Source organism: Diadema setosum, chromosome 20 (genome assembly GCF_964275005.1).
Source record: "Diadema setosum chromosome 20, eeDiaSeto1, whole genome shotgun sequence".
Taxonomy (NCBI): Eukaryota; Metazoa; Echinodermata; class Echinoidea; order Diadematoida; family Diadematidae; genus Diadema; species Diadema setosum.
The window spans coordinates 9,670,305-9,689,875 of record NC_092704.1 but is presented as its reverse complement, the minus strand read 5'-3'; the positions used below and the strand labels follow the sequence as shown (position 1 = coordinate 9,689,875).

Here is a 19,571-nt window from a genome sequence, read left to right as displayed (position 1 = left end):
GAAGTTGCTTTGTAGACGGTTAGAATTCACCCCGCACAATCTTGGAATTATCAAAGCGTAGCATATTCATGAAGTACAAGGTGTTAAAGATGCAGTGGCAACTCTTTGTAATCAATGCAAACACATTTTCGGGTTCTAGAGCATTACAAAGGACGTCTAAAATTCTTCCTCACTTTGAAGGCATGCTTGGCACTGCTCACACTCCGAGACGAAATATAGAGACAAAGATATTAGTTTCACATTTCACTGAATTACCAGCTGTATTTCAACACAAAATTTTAATGAAATGGTAGAACTTATTTACAAAAGTAAGGAAAGAATTCAAATCATCACAAGTATCTCTGTACTACTCATAATGAGCAAATAGAAATGCAATGAAAATTAGGTCCTCTCAAAAAATCAATATTTCTACATGATGGGTACAATTGCGCATGTTACGTGTGTAGTTCTCTATCTTTTACCCTACACATCACTACAGCTATCAATGCATTCTCAAGGCTGACAACAATTGCAAAAAAAAAAAAAGAAGATAGACCAGGGTTTGGTACTCACGCTGTCACCCTCGCCCTTGTCGAAAGAGGCGGCAAACATCGGACTGATGACGTACTGCAGCGCCTTGGCCTTCAGCTCTTGGGGAAAGACCTTGTCGTGGAAGAGCTCCACAAACTTGAAGAAGATGTGCCTCTTCTGCTCAAAAGTGTAGCCCTGCAGACATGAAGAGAGGAAATCATGTGTTACAGCATGACATGTTACTGTTTGTGCACATATTTAGTGAGTTTAATTTTTTGTGCATCATGACTTGCCCAAAATTATGCGAGTGGTCAAATTTGCCATCGCGGAGTACAGTACTGAACGGGGAGAGGTATATGTGCACATTGCATCTACAAGTCTTGATCAGAGCTTGTGTGTTGATAAATTTGCAAATGGCACCAAACGTGCAACATTCATGAAACTAAAACGCCCACAAAATATACGGTGTATACAGTACTAAAAAAAAAAAGAGCATACAGTGATAAATTGACCTTTCCACAAACCATGAATTATATCGAGATGAAAATTTCCACAAATCTTCGACTGACCTGGGCCACTTTCTCCTCCAGGAATGTTCGCAGGAACTGGAAGTTGGGCAGGTACCGGTTGCTGAAGACTCTCAGCAGCTGGAAGAGAAGCTCCACATTGGACGGATGATGCCTGATCAAAAGGTGGAGAAAGATTTTTTTTTTTTTATTTACATGTTTTATTTCGAAATCACATGAAATCACAATATTTACAAATAATCATCAATCAGCAAAAACAAGAAAAAGAAAAAAAGAAGAAAAAAAAGTGACAAGAGCAATTCAGAGATAATATAAAAAGAGAACCACCATGATTCATCAATAAGTAGTAAGGCAAAGCTTCCTCAAAGACCCCCGTATCATAGCACACCCAGGGAGAGTGGCTCCCCCAGTGGGGTCCCTAGGTCTGAAAGAGGACCATACCCTCTTACTCAACGACAAAAGTCACACCTTATCCTACACAATCAAAATTTACTCATCTAATCATCCCTCAAAACTACACATTCTCAACTCATCTCGAGACATCTTTAGCATTGTAATTCAAACCACTACATAAAGCCTAAATCAGACCTGGAGATCCCTGACAGGAAAAGATTACATTATAGGCTGTTTAAAAAAAAAAAAAAAATTAGAGTCACAAAAATTCCAAGACCATTGAGCAAATAATTCATATCCAAGGCGCGCCAACAAAGCTGGAGAAAACATAAAGGCCAGATAGAGGGCCGGCAAATTCACTAACTACAATGTAGTACTACAGTGTATCAGCGACAGATCATGGTGATTCCAATGAGCAAAATGCAATGACAAGTATTCAGCATACCAATACACAGTATGAAATAAACTTAATCCAAGGGGTATGAAACAATTTTAAAGTAACATTTAAACATATCATAAATCAAATCTCCATTTTTTAAAATGTAAAGTAAGCTTATTTCTTTTCTTAGCTAAAGGTGGAGAAAGATAACAATGGACACTAGTCTCCGACCCTTTAAATTGCAATGTGTGACTGACACATTACTGAGCTTATGCAGAGAGAGAGAAATACTCATACTGTAATGTTATATTTTTGCGCGATTAATCTTTCGCACTGCATGTCTCAAAAACATATTCACTGGTTCTTGAATTCGTGCTGTGCAATTGCCAACCCGTTCAAAATGTGCAGATAAATTGTGAAGATATTTTGGTGGGTTCTAGAATTCATGCTAGCCGAAAGTAGCACAAAATTCATGCAAATTAATGTACTGCAAAAATTTTCAACATTTACAGAACTGGTTGTTTCACGGACACATTCAGTGTACTGTACAACTTGTTTACCCCCTTCTGTGCCATGGACTTTGGATAGTGCGTACAATGCTGTGGGCACTCAAAGTGCATGAAGGGTTAACAATGGGGACGGACTTACGTTGCATAATTTAGCAGACACTTGACCAGGAGTTTGGGCTCCTCCCAGTGAGGGACCCCCTGGTTGTCATGGCGATGTCTCTCCTGGAAGGCATCCGACACCCAGATCCGGCGCAGGTGGACAAACTACAGGCGAGCACAAATAAGAAGCGATGGTGTTAAGTTCATGTTAAACTGTCACACACAAATCAAGCTGGCGAATATGAAATACAGAAGAAACATGGTCATTTCAGAAGAATTACTAAAGCAGAAGGTACATGTAGTGGTACTGATTTCCTCTAAAATGTAGCTTCTAGCCATGTCTCATGACCTGACATATCATTGTGCATCATCTCTTCTCTGATTGGGACAAATTTTTCTTGTACTAGTATCTCTTTTTTTTTTTGGGGGGGGAGGGGGGGAAGTGTTAGGGTGGTTCCTCCTTTCTTAACAGCCATGTAACAGGAATATCACATCGACTTTCACTTCATACATCCTAGATTTATTCACAAAGTCTCCCTCATTTGCGAAACTCAGGCAGCCTTGTGACAAGATGAAAGATAATAGTTAATGGTCTTCCTGGGAGATTGAAAGAATGTCTCATCCTCCTCCCCCTCCTCTTCCTCCCTCCATTCTTCTCTCCTTCTCTCTCTTGACTATCTACATGTAGGCCCTTCTATCCCTCCCTCTGTTCCTTTCCTTTTGCCCCATCTTCTCTGTCCCTTCCTTTGTCATTCTCCCCTTCTTTCTCCCACCTCTCTCAGTTTTTCTCTCCCTCCCTCCATTTTCTCTTTCCTCCCTTCAACCCCTTCTCTTCCCTCATCCATCCACTCACCACAGTCGGTGTCTGGGGCAGCCACTGCTTGTCGTGCTTCACCAGCGTGCAGCAGATCCTGATGGACTGATACTGCAGCTCCAGGAGGGACTTCTCTGCCTGATTGGTCGGCCTGGCTGGGGGCTGTGGGAAGGTGTGGTGTGGGGAGGGGGGGGGGGGGACATTAACAGTGGTAAGCCAATCAGAAGTTGACAAATCTCAGACAACTATGGACACATGTTGTTACTCTGTTGTGATCCCAAAGTTGTTGGGAGAGGCTGAGAGGCCAGAATAATCAGCTATTTTAATTTCCCTACCAAGCAAACTTCAGGGAGCTCACCAGTAGTTGTTTGATTTGAATAATAATTGAAATCACAAATATATAATAGTGATAAAAACAAAAACAAACAATCTACAGACAATCATGTTAGAAATCAAATGCATGCATTAATGCCTTGGAATTTGACATAGTGTAGACCTAGTACAATGTTCTGGAGTTACATGACATACTTCATCTCAATATGTAAGTGATATGTTAGTACAATGCACTCACAAATGCAAAACCTCAGGACTCAAACATACACAAATTGTCATGCTCTAATAAAACAATACAACAAACACACAGAGCGGAAAACTGATAAGCAAAAGGAATTTCACGAAATTCATTACAAGAAATGGTCCCTTGTTGAATACATAACTTTAAAGTTTGTTGTTTAGTCAGTGTAAAGGTAAGATATTAAGTGGTTAAAGAATGTATTTTCTCTCGCCTAAAATTAAACTTCCTCCCACCCAGCTTTAGTTTTGTCATATATGTTCAACTCAAAGGCTAAGACAGCACCAGTGAGTGTCTACAAATTTGGAGCTTCCAGGGCCCCTAAGAGATGCTGCGCTTCACGCTCCTGATGTGCTCTATGCCAATACTAATATTGTGTGCATGTTTGCACGATGACAGCCTCCATCTTGCTAGGAGGGTTTGGGCAGGAGAATCTCCTGTTGAAAAAAGATACTTGGGAGGTGGAACCTCTGGGAGAAGAAAAGGTCACTGTCTCTTCATACCTGAGTCTTGCTGAAGGCCAGGTTGATGAGCTTTGTGGGGTTGTTCTGGATGGCTTCCCTCAGGGGCTTGGCTGACTCTTGCTTCAGAAGGTACTGGGATGGAAGAAGGATGGAGGAAGCAATAACAATGATACTTGGATCAAGAGACCCATTGAAACAGCTGCATTTCAGTTTGAATTTTTTTTTGTATGGTGAAGCACAACATGCATAATAGGTTGGACTGGTAAAGAATCAAAGTGTTTCTCTCAAAGAGAACACATGAAATCATTCTTTATTCTGCAGATTCTCTTTCACGGCTATCTCAACTGCAAGATCCTTTCTGTAATTTGGAGAATCATTCATATGCTTTTTGTTGGCTAAATTGGGGTCGATACACAGTTTCTTTTCACTTGCCTATTAAACATTTCTTAAAAGGCATTTTGGTTGCATCACAACCATGATCACAATCAACATTCCTATTATCCCCATCGTCACACTTTGCATTACATCTCTTGTAGCATTTTGAAGGCTTTGATGAGAAATTAACTCAACGCATACCACTGAACAGAATGAGAAAAGCTGTTTCATTTTCAACAGAGATATGTTTTGTCATTAGGCTCTGTGTCTGTCAAATTCTCTTTGCAAGTATATTTGTAATATGTGGAAAGGTTGCATCCATCCTGTCACCTGACATCTGTTACTCTTGTTCAATCTGAGGTGTGAAAACAGAACAAACCAATTCAAAGCAGCACACACAGACCAGACATCACTAGATGTAATAATGTTATTTGTGTCTTACATTGAACATGCGGCTGAGCTGGTGGTTCTTGAGGTTGTTCTCCTGCAGAAAGAAGTCGACGGTCTGCTGGGCGTAGCTCAGCAGGTACTTCAGCAGTGGTTCACGGAATGGACTGCCAGCCTGCAACGAGATCAGACGCACACTTTAACACTTGGAGATGTGTTCTTACAGCCCATTCTGAGACATGAAATATCTGTGACATGGAATGTAACACCACATGTACATTCATCACACTGGACTCGGGACATGATACTCCACGAGGCAGGTGGTCCTGAGCGCTGCTGGTATCAAACATTACCAAGCTGCCTTTGAGTGGTGCATCAGTCAGGGAAAGCAAGCTATCAATAAACTTTGCTTTCTAGCATGTATCTCTGATAATTAACCCTTTACAATGTATGTGCCCAGACACGTGTCTAGCCTAACCTACCAAGCTTTTTCATCAGCATTCAGTAATCCATCCAAACTTGACCTAGTTTATGGATTACGAAGTACACTCAGGTGTAGCAATATGTCTCAGTCCATCAGGAAGGCCTTGGATTGCATTTTCTATTTCAAATCAATTAATTACGCAAATATATGCAAAAAACTCATTTTCATCTGTAATTGGCTTATAAAAGCTTATGGAATGCTGATTTTTGGTGTAAATATTCCTAGTGACATTCAGAACATTTGTGCGTAAAAAAAAATTTCAGTATCAAAATTAATTTCTTATGTTTTTTAGTGTTTTATCAATTCTTTATGTATTTCTTTGTTTTTTCGAACTTTTGTTTTTGTTGTTTTTTCAGCAGAATTTGTCACACACATTTTTTGAAGCATAATTATACTAAAATAAATTGATTTCAGCCATTAAAATTAAAAATATGAATCATTATATGAATTAATTGAAAAAGCACAATTTGTATTGACTTTGTATACAAAATCACGTTTTTGAGCAATTTTGGGGTTGACAAAAGTTTTTTGAAGGGGCGTGGCTTCGGAACGGTATGCCCGGGCGCGACAAATTTGGTCTCAAAAGTTGTCCGAGACTTGAAATAAAAAAGTCAGCGAACGGTGCGGTCAAAAAATTTTGCGCGCCGGAATGGTCGCGGAATTCATCGAGGGGGAACGGGGGGGGGGGGCCATTATGCCCCCCCCCCCCCCCCAGGTACATGTAAGTTAGGGTTAACACAAAGTGAAATGAGGAAAAAATCTATATTGAAACAAATTTTGTCAAACTGATGAAAAATTTATATTCACCAGATTAACCCATCGAGGACAGGATGATTTTCCTACAACGGGCATTTCCCCACAGACACCTGCCCGAGTATACTCGGAACTCATCTCGAACGGGTCAAGAACAAGGTGATGAAGGAGGAGGGGGGGGGGGGAAGGAATAGAAGGGGGAGTGGGGTGGAGAAAGCTGTTTTTACCTCCATGTTCAGGGCAGTCTCTGCTTTGATCATGAGCAGCAGCAGGTGCTCCAGGATTTTGGCCGAGGCGGCGGGGATGGCGTGGAAGAGGTTGAGGATGGCCGTGCAGATCTTGAGGTGGTCGGTCGACTTCTGGCCGTTCTTCTGGATGAGCACGGCATTCTCCAGCCACTTCTTGAGGTGACTCTGCGATGTGCCAGAAGTAACCATGGCAACAAACAGACCAGAAGAACGATACATAGAAGTTGAAGCTTCTTAGAACACCCATACATTATCATAGAAATAATCTATATTACACAGGGCAGTAGTAAGAATAATGCACATGTATGATACTTACCTTGGAATAATTGGAAACACTCAAGGTGAAGCCAAGTGTGTTTTGGTTTGTTTAAAAGTTAAGGAGGGTGGATGATTTTACTAATGCCTGACTACCTTGTAAGTACTGCATATCATCTGTTTTACAATAAACAGACATGATTTATATTATGCTATGCAATCAACCGATTCCAGCATCATTTCTTGACAAGTATAACCAAGACTTCAGAAACCCAACTCTAAATTCAAGCACTCGGCATCAAGACCGCATACTCGGGGGAAGAGGGGGGGGGGGGGGGTGTCACTTACCAGCATCTGCTCACAGAGTTTCTCGTTGAAGGCATTGGGGAAGAGCTGGCTGAGGCTGTGCAGGCGCTGGATGACATTGAGGTTGAGGTTGCGGTGGTCCCCCAGGGTGAGGAGGAGGGGCCGCACGCTGGTGTGAACCAGCTCCATCTCCACCGGCTGGCCAGCAATGAACTGTGGAGGAGATACAGGTGGTGGTACAAGTAGATGACAAGGGAAATACTGGTAGATGAAAAGTAATGACTGCATCATTCTGTCTTTATTGGGAAAAAAAGAACCACTTCAAGCACTTGCTTTTCTGTAGGGATCTTTTTTTAGACACGATCATATTGCATTAACATTTCAAAATTTAATGACTGCAATGTAAAAAAAAAAAAAGAGAGAAAAGAAGGATGTGATAGGTCTTTCCATACAATCCTTCCAAAAGTTCAACTGTTTGGCTTGTCAAATGATTGTCATGTGGTAGCAGAAATCCAGAAAGGGATAAATTGTGTATGATTATCCCAGATAGTATATGACAACTCAATTCAATATTTGTGGAAGTATTGGAAAAAAAAATCACTTTCTGCATGGGGGAAAAACCAAAACATTGCATATCACAACTATAAATGGATAATTATAATAATTCACAACATTTACATAGCACATTATCACATGAAATGTCTCTTAAGCTCTAGGGAAAAAAATTTCCACTAATGAATTCAGGTATTCACTTCAACCACTGCAATTGCTTGGTTCGTGCATCAGCTGCCAATGGGAAAATTGCAATGATCTTCTTTGGATGACACTCTGAGGATTGGTAGTGATTTTTGCTACTAACCACTGGCAGCAAAATTTGATCAGTCATGCAGATGGGCGAGTTAAAAAAAAAAAATCTGACGAATCTCAAAAGGCCCTCTTTTCTCCCCAGTGGCTTGACTAGTCTTGCATGAAGACAACCCTACGCTAGCTCCTCTTACAATCACTGCAGAGGAAGGGGGTCTCTGAAAAAGTCACTATACTGACCCCACCACACCCCTCTTACCTTTTTCATGCACTCTGCCCCTGCCTCCTGGAGCTCATTGATGCTGGAGTTCAGGGCGTTGTAGAGGATCTTAAAGATCCTCTCCCGGGCTTGCGGAATGTATCGACATGCTGCCAGTGCATCTGCATAAGACAAAAAAAAAAAGAAGGCAAAAACAGAAACAAAATCAAGAACTGAATTAGCACAAGGCTTCCAGATATCAATTTTATCAAATGCACCCCATAGGGCATACACTGTATACATGAAATCTTAATGCAGAACTCAGAAATATGTGATTGAAGATTTTGATTAGATGACATAAATTGGAGTGGTTGCAGCAAAGGAAATGTACAGCAGCATTCAAGAAAACCTCTGTCTGCAATCAATGGAAGCTATTGCTGTTGCTATGATGAAAAAGAGCAATGAAATGCAAGCTATTGAGCAAACTCACAGCAAAAGTGAGCACTGATCAAGGATCATGACCAAGTTTGTGAACAATCTCTTTGATTCTGGGAAGTGTGCAGTGAAAGTAGCTTTGACTTTAAACTCCTCACCCAATCAAAACCTCTCGCTGCTGCAAAAGGTCTTTATGTTGAATCTGTTTCCAAAACATGCACACATTCCAGGATTACTTTACCACAATGAGATTAATTTGTTTATCTAGCATTTAATTCATTCTGTTTGTTAAGCAAATTGATAAATTAGATCGCTAAGTTCTTTTGATTCAATATTCATCTAATATCTTCTTGACGTTCAAATTATTTAGTACAGTGCAGCAAAATAGCATTAGGAGCTCTTGCAGTGCAGTGCAATACACAGACATAATTCTTGCAATCAACAAATGATTCATTACATTATCATACTATTGTCATGAGAAATATGGGAGCATGGCCGGTAACTCACTGAGGGCACTTATCCGGAGAGGAACCAACGAAGGGACAGACTTGTAGCAGGGGAGCTTCACCAACCCCGAGTCCTCCGTCTCACAGAGATTCATCAGCTGCAGAGAAAAAGGGGAAAAAAGAAAACATTTATCAGTCGACTTTGCACCTATCTATGTGCTAGGAAATTATTTCAATGATTGAAGCCTCACAGAGAAAATTAGAGGCAAAATAAACTTACACAGAGAGTGAGGAAATATTAGGAAAAGAAGGAGGGAAAATTTAAATACAGGGATGTAAAAGATGAAAGAATGAGAAGTTATGTAGTAGCAACATTCAAAATTGCTGCACCAAATGAATGTAATGAAGTTCAGTGTAGGGTCTTATCATTTATCTCTCTTGCAAGCACATCAAGCTTGTAAAGAAGAACTGATGCGTCTAAAATTGCAACTTTAGGAACAACCTAGAGTACCACTACTAATTCTTCAACATGCTTTGTTTCACTGACTGGCATGTAAACTTTCATGTTCAAGTTTGGCAAGGCTGTGGCTGTGTGCATGTCCAAATATGATGTGAATTTTGTGACACAGATATGGCTTTCAGTGTGCTGTGGCAAATTGCATTTCATCGATCGGTTCGTGCACGGTTGTGCATTTGAGTAAAAAAAGTGAAGTTGGAAAAACCATTGACCGAGTCTGGCACGCAAATGTGGCACACAAAGAGATCATGACCCATTCTAAGGCATACCTCCGTGAAGAAGAGCTTGTGCTCGGGGATGGTGGGGTTCATGGTGAAGAGGCGCGGCTCCAGCGTGGTGCAGAAGGTGTTGCTGTCCATGAGGCCCCGCTGGGCGTTGGCCGGCTGGTGGCGCAGCAGGTGCTTCTTGGGCGGGATCATGTCGGCCAGGACCTCCTTGTGGGGCGACATGATCTCCATCACCTTCTTGTTGGTGAAATCTGCCATCCAGCGCAGCGACTCCATGGCCTTTGGGATTTGTTATGGGTAGAAAGGGATAACAGATAATTGAATTCAATAGAACAATCATTTTCTTTTACATGTGACAGTTACACGAAGCGATGAACACTTGTAGGCGTGACCAGTGGCTTTGAGTGCCCTCAAATGGATAAGGCAATGGGGATACAGTGCCTTACCCAGGGGCACAAGCTACTGCTGCCAGGATACTTGAAGCAGGGACCTTATGAGTCATAGTCAGTGGTCTTTTCCACTGAGCCACACCAGCTCCTCAATTGGTTAACATACATTTATGAATAATGATAATGATAACATATGGCTTATATTGTGCCAAATCCACTCTGAAGAGTGCTCAAGGCACAGAAATACTATCATTACCCTGGTCGCTGGATAGGCCTATATTGTACACTTATTTCCAACCAGCACTGACATAATCTACCATAAATCATATCTCTGTCTAGAAGATTACCCACCTCATTGCTACTGGTTATAAAATTATCATCATTTCAACTTTCTGAGTCAATGCAATAGCTTTAGATTCAAAAAGAGAAACCAACTTTATCGACTGAGAAAATGTTTATCTAAGACTAAATGACACCTAAAACTTCCTCTCTTGGCCTTCACCATGGAAAGCATTGAAGTTGACAAATAAGTCCTTGAATCAATGTCAATCAATGGCATCCTTCATTTACACTGACCTGTTCCCTGACCGTCTGGTTCGGTGAGGTCACTTCCCTGACCAGTTCTCTCGTGACGTCGTGGAAGGCCTTCTGCTGGGCGGCGGCCAGCTTGGGGTTCTCGGCGTCGGCTCCCGTGGCCGGGGTGGCGCAGAGCTTCAGGACCAGGTCCACGTTGCTCTTGGCCATGCTCAGGGCTCCACTTGATACCTGGACCGATGGATGGGGAAACGAGAAGAAAAGCAGTAATTCAGTGACTTTGAATCGTGATGCAACATGTCTTCAGAACAACTGATGTGTGCCATGAAAGAGTCAACTGAAACAGTGTGAAAACATGTGAACAACCAGACAAATTATGTTCAATAGCAGTTGTCAAATCTATGTAATTGCCCTAAGATATTTCCCCTGATCAAAGGTATGTCACTCCAATCCCTCATCCCCCACCCCTTTATTAATGAGAACCATCTTACAATTATGTTAGTGTTGACAATTCAGCGATGTTAAAACCCAAATGTCAGAAAGGGCCTAACTTCTATTGATATCAAGAAGGGCACATCATTGTAGAAAGTCTCCTTCTTAACCAACCATCCTTAACACGACTATCTAACTAAAAAACTAACAAAGGAATTACTGTATAAGCTGTTTTTTTGTGTGTGTGAGGGTTTAATTTTTGCGAATTTCGCGAATCGCAGTAGGACCGCGAATTTAACAACACGCGAAAACATCGCTATGCGCTAGGGTAATAGCGCATTTAGAATAGCCTCTGTGTCAAGTTGCGAAAACAACATCTCATGAAAATGTCCATGACCTCCCCATTCACGAAAATATCTCTGTATGCAAAAAAAAACCCCAGTTTGTACAGTACTTAAAAATGACCTTTGACCCACGTACCTCTCCAGTCAAGTCCATCATGACAAAGAGGAGGGCTTTGAGGAAGATGTAGAGGTGGCTCTGCACCCAGCAGATATCCATGTTCTCCATCATGAACTTGATGGCGATGCAGCCGCCCAGCTTGGCGTACCACGCCCTCTCGTAGCAGCAGTTGCACATTCGGTCAGCCACGTACTCAAAGATGGACAGCTGACAGGCCTGGAACGAACGAACAAACGAAAGAAGACGAGTGAAGTGTAACATTAATCATACTGAAAGAAATCTAACCACGGCTTGCAGAACACTAAAGAAAGTGTATACGCAATTCTGATAATCCTGATATCATTATCATTGCCTTCATTATCATAATCTACAACACTCACATGTATCGGCTCATGAGCAAACTGTCACAAGGCACAAAAATTTAAAAGGAGCGATGGGGATTATTCAGACAGGCAACTTTTGGACAAAACTGTCTTTAAACTTGACCTGAATGCTTCATGAGACTGTGCGTTCTACACAAGGGGCTGAAATGGGCTCCACTAGTACTGGACGCATGCAGCAAATGTCTTCAGGACACAACATGAATGAACCAGGCACGGTGGACAATAAACTGACATGCATTTGATTACAGATATGGCAGCAAAGTGAGTCAACTTTCTTTTTTCCTATGACTGGAGAGCCCATTCAATCTTTGGATAAATTTCTCGGGTCAGGTGGCAAGAGAATAGGCAACTAAATTTGAATGCACACTAGCTGACAAAGCCATGACCTATTTAGAAGCCGAGAGGTGACGCAATTGGGACTAATCTCCGTCATTGGCTCATACTCACTCTGGCTTTGCTGCCCATGACAGCGGCAGCAGTCTCCACGATGACGGTCAGTGCCAGCTGACCGGTCTTACACAGCTCCTTCTCCTCGTGGGCCATGCATGCTGAGATGGCGTCCACCAGCACGTGGGGGTCCATGTTGTCGTTGAGAGACTTCTGTCGGCTGTGGGCTGTCGGCAGTGGGCCTTGGCGGGGAAGGTGAAAATGGAAGAATAGCAACATCAACAATCATGAAGTTACTACATGTATATGGTAATTAAAGCTACAGTACATCCAGCTTTGAATTTAACCATAATTTCATTTTGGACGAGTGAAATGAATTGTATTTTGTTGTGAAATATGAAGAAATAAATTCAAATTCAAATTACGATGAGAAGAATCCAGACAATCTATTCCAATTGGACAAAAATATGATGGTGGTAGAATTCATTCACAGAAGTTTCTGTTAGCATGTATAAAGGCATTAAAGGTCCAGTTTACCTTTGGAAGCAGTGATTTCAAAAATGTTCAAGATATCACATTTGATGCATATGTGTAGGTCTGTTGTATCACAAAACATCCTACCATATAAAATGTTTGCAATAAAGCCTGAAATATGAGGAGATATCAGCATTTTTCTCAATAAACCATAACTGTATACGGTTTAGTCTGGAAGCATTCTTATTATAGCTATTGTTCACATTTTGTGTATTTAACAGTACTTAACATCGATTATACGGATTCAAATTTTTACAGTGGATGTTTCTATCCCTAACTCACATTTAAGAACTATTTTAAAGCACTAATGCTGGGTTTTTGTTTCATCTGCAAATGGTAAATCATGCCTTTAAAGGGGAAGGCTAGTAACTGATCAGTGGGAATCAGTGGAAATGCTGGGAGATGATTGTCCCAATCCTTATGGGATTCATTCAAGAGTTCATTGTATATCTATTGTTGTGTGAAAATGATTTGCTTCAGAATGGTCTCATATTCAAGTAATGTGCAGTTTAATGCTTCCAGGTTAGCGTCCCTGGTCAGTGACGGAGCATTAATCTGCACATTACTTGAATATGTGACCGTTCTGAAGCAATTCATTTTCACACAACAATAGATATACAATGAACTCTTGACTGAATCCCATAAGGCTTGGAACAATCATATCCCAGCATTTCCACTGATTCCCACTGATCAGTTACTAGCCTTCCCCTTTAAGATTCTTTAAAAGGAACTGTAACATAGACTATGCATTGCATAGGTTGGCACTTGAAATTTATTTAGGAATCCTCAAAACGCTTTGGAAAATGTTCACACGACAGGCTCCTGCAAGTGGCCAAGAGTATCAAGCTTTTAAAATCTCTTTTGGATATCCCCTTAATCTTCGTACCAAAATCTAGAATATGCTGCAATGCATATATTTGCAGATGGGCATTTCTATTCTAATAGGTCCATGCTAGTTGTATTTTTCGAATGTACCGTGGTAGGCATCAAATTAAGTTTGATTTAATCGAAGAACCAAAATATTCACCAATTGGTTCCCTATGATCATGTACCTGCTTGCTGTGCCACGGCCACTAGGGTGATGTGTCTCACAACATTCATCATGAAGGGCAATGAGCTGGGACGAAGATCCTTGATGGTGGCAGACACTGGCAACAACAAAAAGATAATAATCATAACAATAGGAATAACAATCATCGTCATAATCTAAAGTCACAATAATAATAACAATAACAATAATGATGATGATGATAATAATAATAATACATGTAATAATAACAATAATAATAATAATAGAAATCATCACCATCATCAACATTATTATAACGGTAGTAGTGAGGATATAAAAAAAAAGCACTAATTACATCAATAAAATTGATGATAATCCAACAATAACATTCATCATTAACATTATCATTATCAAAAACAACACCAAAGAGCATCAATCAGAAGAATACTTATATTCTATGTTGTACCTTTCCACCACATAATGGCACTCAGATTTGCCTAATCACAGTAATCACTACTCTGGCCACTGGAATAAAAATGGCACAAACAGATACGCTTCACTTTTTATGACCGCATTAGGTCTACACATTGCCGGAGGCATCCTCACCGATCATGGAGGTCAGGGCATTCTGGAAACACGTCCTGGACAGGAGGTCGTGGCACTTGTAGGCGTGGCTTGTCGTCTTCGGAATCTCGCCATCATGGAAACTGTGAATGGGATTGATGATATGGAGATACAAATATGAAATTGAATGGCTTGCTTCTATTGTCTCTTTATTTTTTTTTATGTTTTTGTGGAGGGGGGGGGTTGTGCCGACATTTGTAGTAATCAAGATAATTTTTGCCAATTGCATCTGATGAAAGCATGCTGAAGTAAAACTAGAAATGTCGCTACGGCGACTGGTGTATGCCTCCGCCATAATACATGGTTCTCCAAATAGGTCTATAGTACAATGTCTTGACAATGTGTGATGACAGTTTCACACAATTGGCAAAATATTAAAATGACAGGTTTGCCACAAATGTGCTGAATGTTCACTTTCCTAGAACTAGGTTCAATTGGATGAATGATTAAAACATCAAGAGTGCAGGTATTTGGGGGAACTGATGATTTTCACTTGACTTTTGACCCTTTTACAAGTTTATGCATTGAGTAATTTTCAAGGTATTGAGAAAAAGTATAATTTCAGTATCAAATGGTAAAATAGTATTATCGAAACCTGGCCTTTGACCTTTGACCCCACAGTTCCAAAGAGAATCACTGTTAGGTAGAACATGCATAAATATGTAAGTTTCATGACAATACCTTGAGTTATTTTTGAGATATGGAGGAAAAAGTGCAATTTAGCACTTTCACTTGACCTTTGACCTTTTGACCTTTGACCTTTTGGCAAGAAACTTCCCACAGAATATATATTGGGTTATACATGCATACATCAAGTTTTAAAAAAATCCTTCAGGCACTGCATAAATTTAAGGAAAGTAGTTATATTTTGAGGAGTTGACCTTGACCTTTGACCCCTGACCTTTGACCCATGACCCCCAACTTCCCTAGATAATCACTGCCCATCGGTACAAGCATATATACTAAGTTCCATGAAGATACCTTGAACCATTTGCGAGATATGGAGAAAAACATGAAATTTCAATTTTTTTTTTTCACAAAATAACCTGTGACCTTTGACCTTTGACCCTGTGACCCTAAAATCCACACAAAGTATCATCCCCCAAGGATATACCCTCATACCAAGTTTGATGCAAAACCACCACACGGTTCTTGAGATATCGACAAAAACAAAACGGGACGGACGGACGTACGGAAGTACGGACGTACGGAAGTACGGACGTACGGACGGACGGACGACCCGAAAACATAATGCCTCCGGCCACTTCGTTGGCGGAGGCATAAAAACTTACAGGGGTACCTTGCTGTGGCTGTAAGCTCCACGGAAAGACTATGAATGACAAAATTGTGTCTACTATATCTTAAAGAAGGTTGAAATGAAGCTCTTTGAGCACTTCTGTGGATATAGCACGATATAAATAACCAGAATTATCATAAAGGTGATGAAATATTACAAGGGAATAGTTGCCAGATTTGTGTAAAATGCAATGACACTCTGTAAGTGACCTATACGAATCACATAAACATTTTCAAATTCTCTGCTGAGCGCTTAAAAAGTATGCCACTTACCTCGTGTGGAAGAGAAGTTGCTGAATGGTGCGTTGATCATCACCGAGGCTCAGCATGCTGACGATGAAATGGCGGATGACCTCCCACGCCTGACGCCGGTAGAAGACATCCGTCGTCGGAGACGTCAGCTTGGTGAGAGCGGTCTCGATCACCTGAGATGAACACAAATATCATTATATCTGGAATTAATTTCCACTTGTTTTTCTTTCCTTCTCAAGATGACTTCCATCTGAAAATACGACTTTGGAAAAGTTGAGACAGTGCAGAGATTCCATACTTCACCAGTGTTCTAGCATCATTTTCATTGGCTATTTCACTTGTGAGGCAAATAATCTTTTCAGTAATCCTCAGAATTCTCTCACTAAAGCCATGCAAAATGAGTAAACATATTTATATTTTCACATTTACAACAAAACTATGTGAGGAAAAGTGTGCAAAAACACAGTTGAAAACATATAAAGAATAGATGCACAAAAAGTCCATCAAGCTCAGGACAAGAAAACTTCTTGGGATACAGAGATAATGAAACAGCAGCTGGATGTGAAGACAGACTTGTTACCTTGGATACGGGAAGATGGACAGGCATCTTGTGGTCAGTAAAAAGGATGGTGATGCACGGCCCATCATTCTCATCCTCCTGGTAGGAAAGCTGCAAGATATCGTTAGAGAGACTATGAATGTACAAATGTATGATGGTTTATCATAGATCATAGAGGGAAGTAGAAATGAGCGACTTACAAATCAAAGTGGAATTATAAAGCTTTCATAACCTTCCAAAATTAACTGTATAGAAACTTTGCAAAATAAAATTTTGGACAAAAAGTGAACAGAAGCTGAATGTGAACAGATTTGATGTTGTTTCAAAGTACAGGTGATTTGATTTCATTTATCCTAATTTTTAGGCAAGAAAAAAAAAATATGTAAATACAAAAAAAAAAAACACTGCTTGAAATTGACACAGTTTCTTGCATGCTTATACTTTGAAAGAGATTCAATCAGTATCACTGCTAAAATAACAATGCTCGAGTTTTATCAAATAAAGTGTTGAAACAAAATAGAAGCGACATTTAAAACCATGTACATCAAACCTACCCTTTGCGGTTCTTTCAGCATCTTGCGATTGCCTCCCCCGAGTTTGCCCAAGACTCGGAACGCCACTCGGGCGATCTGGTCGCTACGGTTACGCAGCGTGCGCCACAGGGCCTGCATGAGCTCCGCCCTGACCGGCTGGATGTGCTCGTAGAGGAAGTCTGGCTGCAGGTTGTCCACACAGAGCTCCAATGTCCTCAGACCCTGAAGAGGGAGCAATGAGAATAGTTAATGAATAGTTTAAGATTCTTTGTAACACACAAAGAGGAAACAATAATGACATCATTAGGCAATAGATTACTAGTAACAAGAACATTAAGAGACATACTGTACTTTCATGTACCGTACATGAATTTTAAAGCTAGGATCTTGACTTATCTTTTTTTTCTGGGGGCGGGGAGAGATTTCTATGTAACTTTATGAGATTGAAATTAAAATTATGAAACACACAGCTGGAATATGGCATCCCATAACTAGATGACAATGATCATCATTCTCTATACAAGGACATAAATGTAAAAAAAACAAACAAACAAACAATGGTAACAATATACAGCAGAGCTTTAAAGAACAAAGAAATGCAAATGTAAATTGGTAAAAATTGAAAGGCTAGTCATATCCAAGGAAAGCAAAGTAAGAGAGGCTGAAAAGTGAACAAGGGAAGATCATCACAATAAAACTTGGAGAGAATTAATGAGAGTGAGAGAGAAAGAACTCCAACATTTGAATAAAAAAAAATGCAGTGGAAGTACAGGCTTTGATCATCTCTCAGGAAGTTGGGGTCAGATTTCCCGCTAGCCTCACCTGACTGACTAAGGTCTGGGAGCCATTGAGAGCTGAGACCAGGGGATCCATCAGCATGGGCAGGTAGGGTAGTAGGGAGCTGAGACGGACGGGCACGGTGAGGCACAGCTCCACAAACAGGTCCTTCATGTGCTGCTTGTGGAGACCGCTCTGGAGTTGGTTCAACCCTGGCAGACAAGGGGAAGGGAGTGAGGAAACCACATCATTAATCCTGCTGGCTGGGGCTACATCTCTCTTGTTGGAAATATTGTATAAATTTTTTAAAAATGCAACAAAAGTATCCCACAAACTGAAAGCACTCAGAGAGGACAGACTGGTCCCCATAGAAGACCAATTCATGCCACTGAATTTAGGCTATCCGGCCTTCTTGTCAGATGGAAAATGAAAACTAACACAGACTTCCACTTACTATGTAGGCAATAGGGTCACTAACACCTCAAAACTGTGCATGCATCCTTCAGAAAATAAAGCCTGGATGAAGATCATGATCCATCTCATAGCCTGGATCTGGATTTTGATCACCACCTAAGGTAATCACCTGTTCTTTTTAACACAACAGATGTATCCTGACAATTTCATTAAATTTAGTTCATAACTTCTCAAGTAATACTGCAGACAGGCAAACAAACAAATGCCAGAAAACGTTAACCTTAGCAGAAGTATCAATGTAATCCCAACCCTTATTTCTTTCTTTTTCTTTTAAAGAATTAAATTTGAAAGTACAAACCCTCTCCTTGATTCACAAATAATGCCACACAATGGATACAAGATGGCAACTCTTGCTGTCGCTACAATTTATCGCATTCAGTTCAGAATCTCAAGGTCTGTGGTCTCCCCAAACTTCCTTGAAATTCATTCTAGTTTTATGAAAAATGACTCCGTATACCCCACACATAAATTATCTAATGTGCATTTGTGAGGTTTCGATTCTTACGCAGGAACATGATCATCAAACAGCACATCATCTACAAGATTAGATGAGACCATTACCTTGGAGCAAGTTTGGCAGCAGTGGTAGAAACTCCTGGTACAGCAGGTCATGGCTCCCGCCGCCGATTGACCTGAACAGTGCCCTTAGGAGGAGGAAGTAGTTGTAGGGATCCTTGGCGGTAGTCGCCAGCTCCATGGAACGATTCACGATCTTGTGCAGGTGGGGCTACAGCGGTTAGTTAAAAGATAACACTTTTTTACATATGTGGGTCTAACCAAAATTGTGAAAAGGATATCACTTTTTTTTACATGTGTGGATCTCACCGAAGAATACTGAGACAGATCATGCTACATGATTCAATTCTAAAGATATACACAGAACTTCTTTCTATGTTATCTTATCTTGACTACTCTTTTAAACTGTATCTCAACTATCTGAAAAATGTGTAGCACTTACATGATAAAAGCACGCTACATTAGATTAGATTGGACATTCCCAACATACATGGTAGAAAGTAACTACACACTATCTTACAATGCTAAAATGTCACACATGGGTATGTCCCCACTGACCTATAAGTGGGATCAGTAGTAATCAAAACTATTCTTTGGTTCAGAATGACAGAGAATGTCCACCAAACACTTAACATGTCCAGGCACTTAGTTCAACTAGCAAAGCTTTATCACCCACAGTCACACTTGACGTAGTTGTAAATTTAGCAA

At 40.6% G+C, this 19,571-nt stretch overlaps 1 protein-coding gene across 1 annotated transcript in view; it reads right to left on the bottom strand.

Annotated features, from left to right (window-relative positions):
• Nucleotides 1–19,571, bottom strand: part of LOC140243787 (transformation/transcription domain-associated protein-like) — a 107,280-nt gene that overhangs the window by 68,160 nt on the left and 19,549 nt on the right. The window contains exons 19-39 of the mRNA XM_072323456.1: nucleotides 18,909–19,074; nucleotides 17,919–18,085; nucleotides 17,118–17,318; nucleotides 16,585–16,674; nucleotides 16,026–16,177; nucleotides 14,439–14,539; nucleotides 13,876–13,971; nucleotides 12,350–12,531; nucleotides 11,538–11,735; nucleotides 10,668–10,856; nucleotides 9,745–9,981; nucleotides 9,020–9,116; nucleotides 8,138–8,259; nucleotides 7,117–7,287; nucleotides 6,493–6,678; nucleotides 5,084–5,203; nucleotides 4,306–4,398; nucleotides 3,271–3,393; nucleotides 2,458–2,582; nucleotides 1,080–1,191; nucleotides 553–705 (exon numbers count right to left, since the gene is read on the bottom strand). Coding sequence (XP_072179557.1) covers nucleotides 553–705; nucleotides 1,080–1,191; nucleotides 2,458–2,582; nucleotides 3,271–3,393; nucleotides 4,306–4,398; nucleotides 5,084–5,203; nucleotides 6,493–6,678; nucleotides 7,117–7,287; nucleotides 8,138–8,259; nucleotides 9,020–9,116; nucleotides 9,745–9,981; nucleotides 10,668–10,856; nucleotides 11,538–11,735; nucleotides 12,350–12,531; nucleotides 13,876–13,971; nucleotides 14,439–14,539; nucleotides 16,026–16,177; nucleotides 16,585–16,674; nucleotides 17,118–17,318; nucleotides 17,919–18,085; nucleotides 18,909–19,074 — 3,081 coding nt within the window. The remainder of the gene's footprint in view (nucleotides 1–552; nucleotides 706–1,079; nucleotides 1,192–2,457; nucleotides 2,583–3,270; nucleotides 3,394–4,305; nucleotides 4,399–5,083; nucleotides 5,204–6,492; nucleotides 6,679–7,116; nucleotides 7,288–8,137; nucleotides 8,260–9,019; nucleotides 9,117–9,744; nucleotides 9,982–10,667; nucleotides 10,857–11,537; nucleotides 11,736–12,349; nucleotides 12,532–13,875; nucleotides 13,972–14,438; nucleotides 14,540–16,025; nucleotides 16,178–16,584; nucleotides 16,675–17,117; nucleotides 17,319–17,918; nucleotides 18,086–18,908; nucleotides 19,075–19,571) is intronic.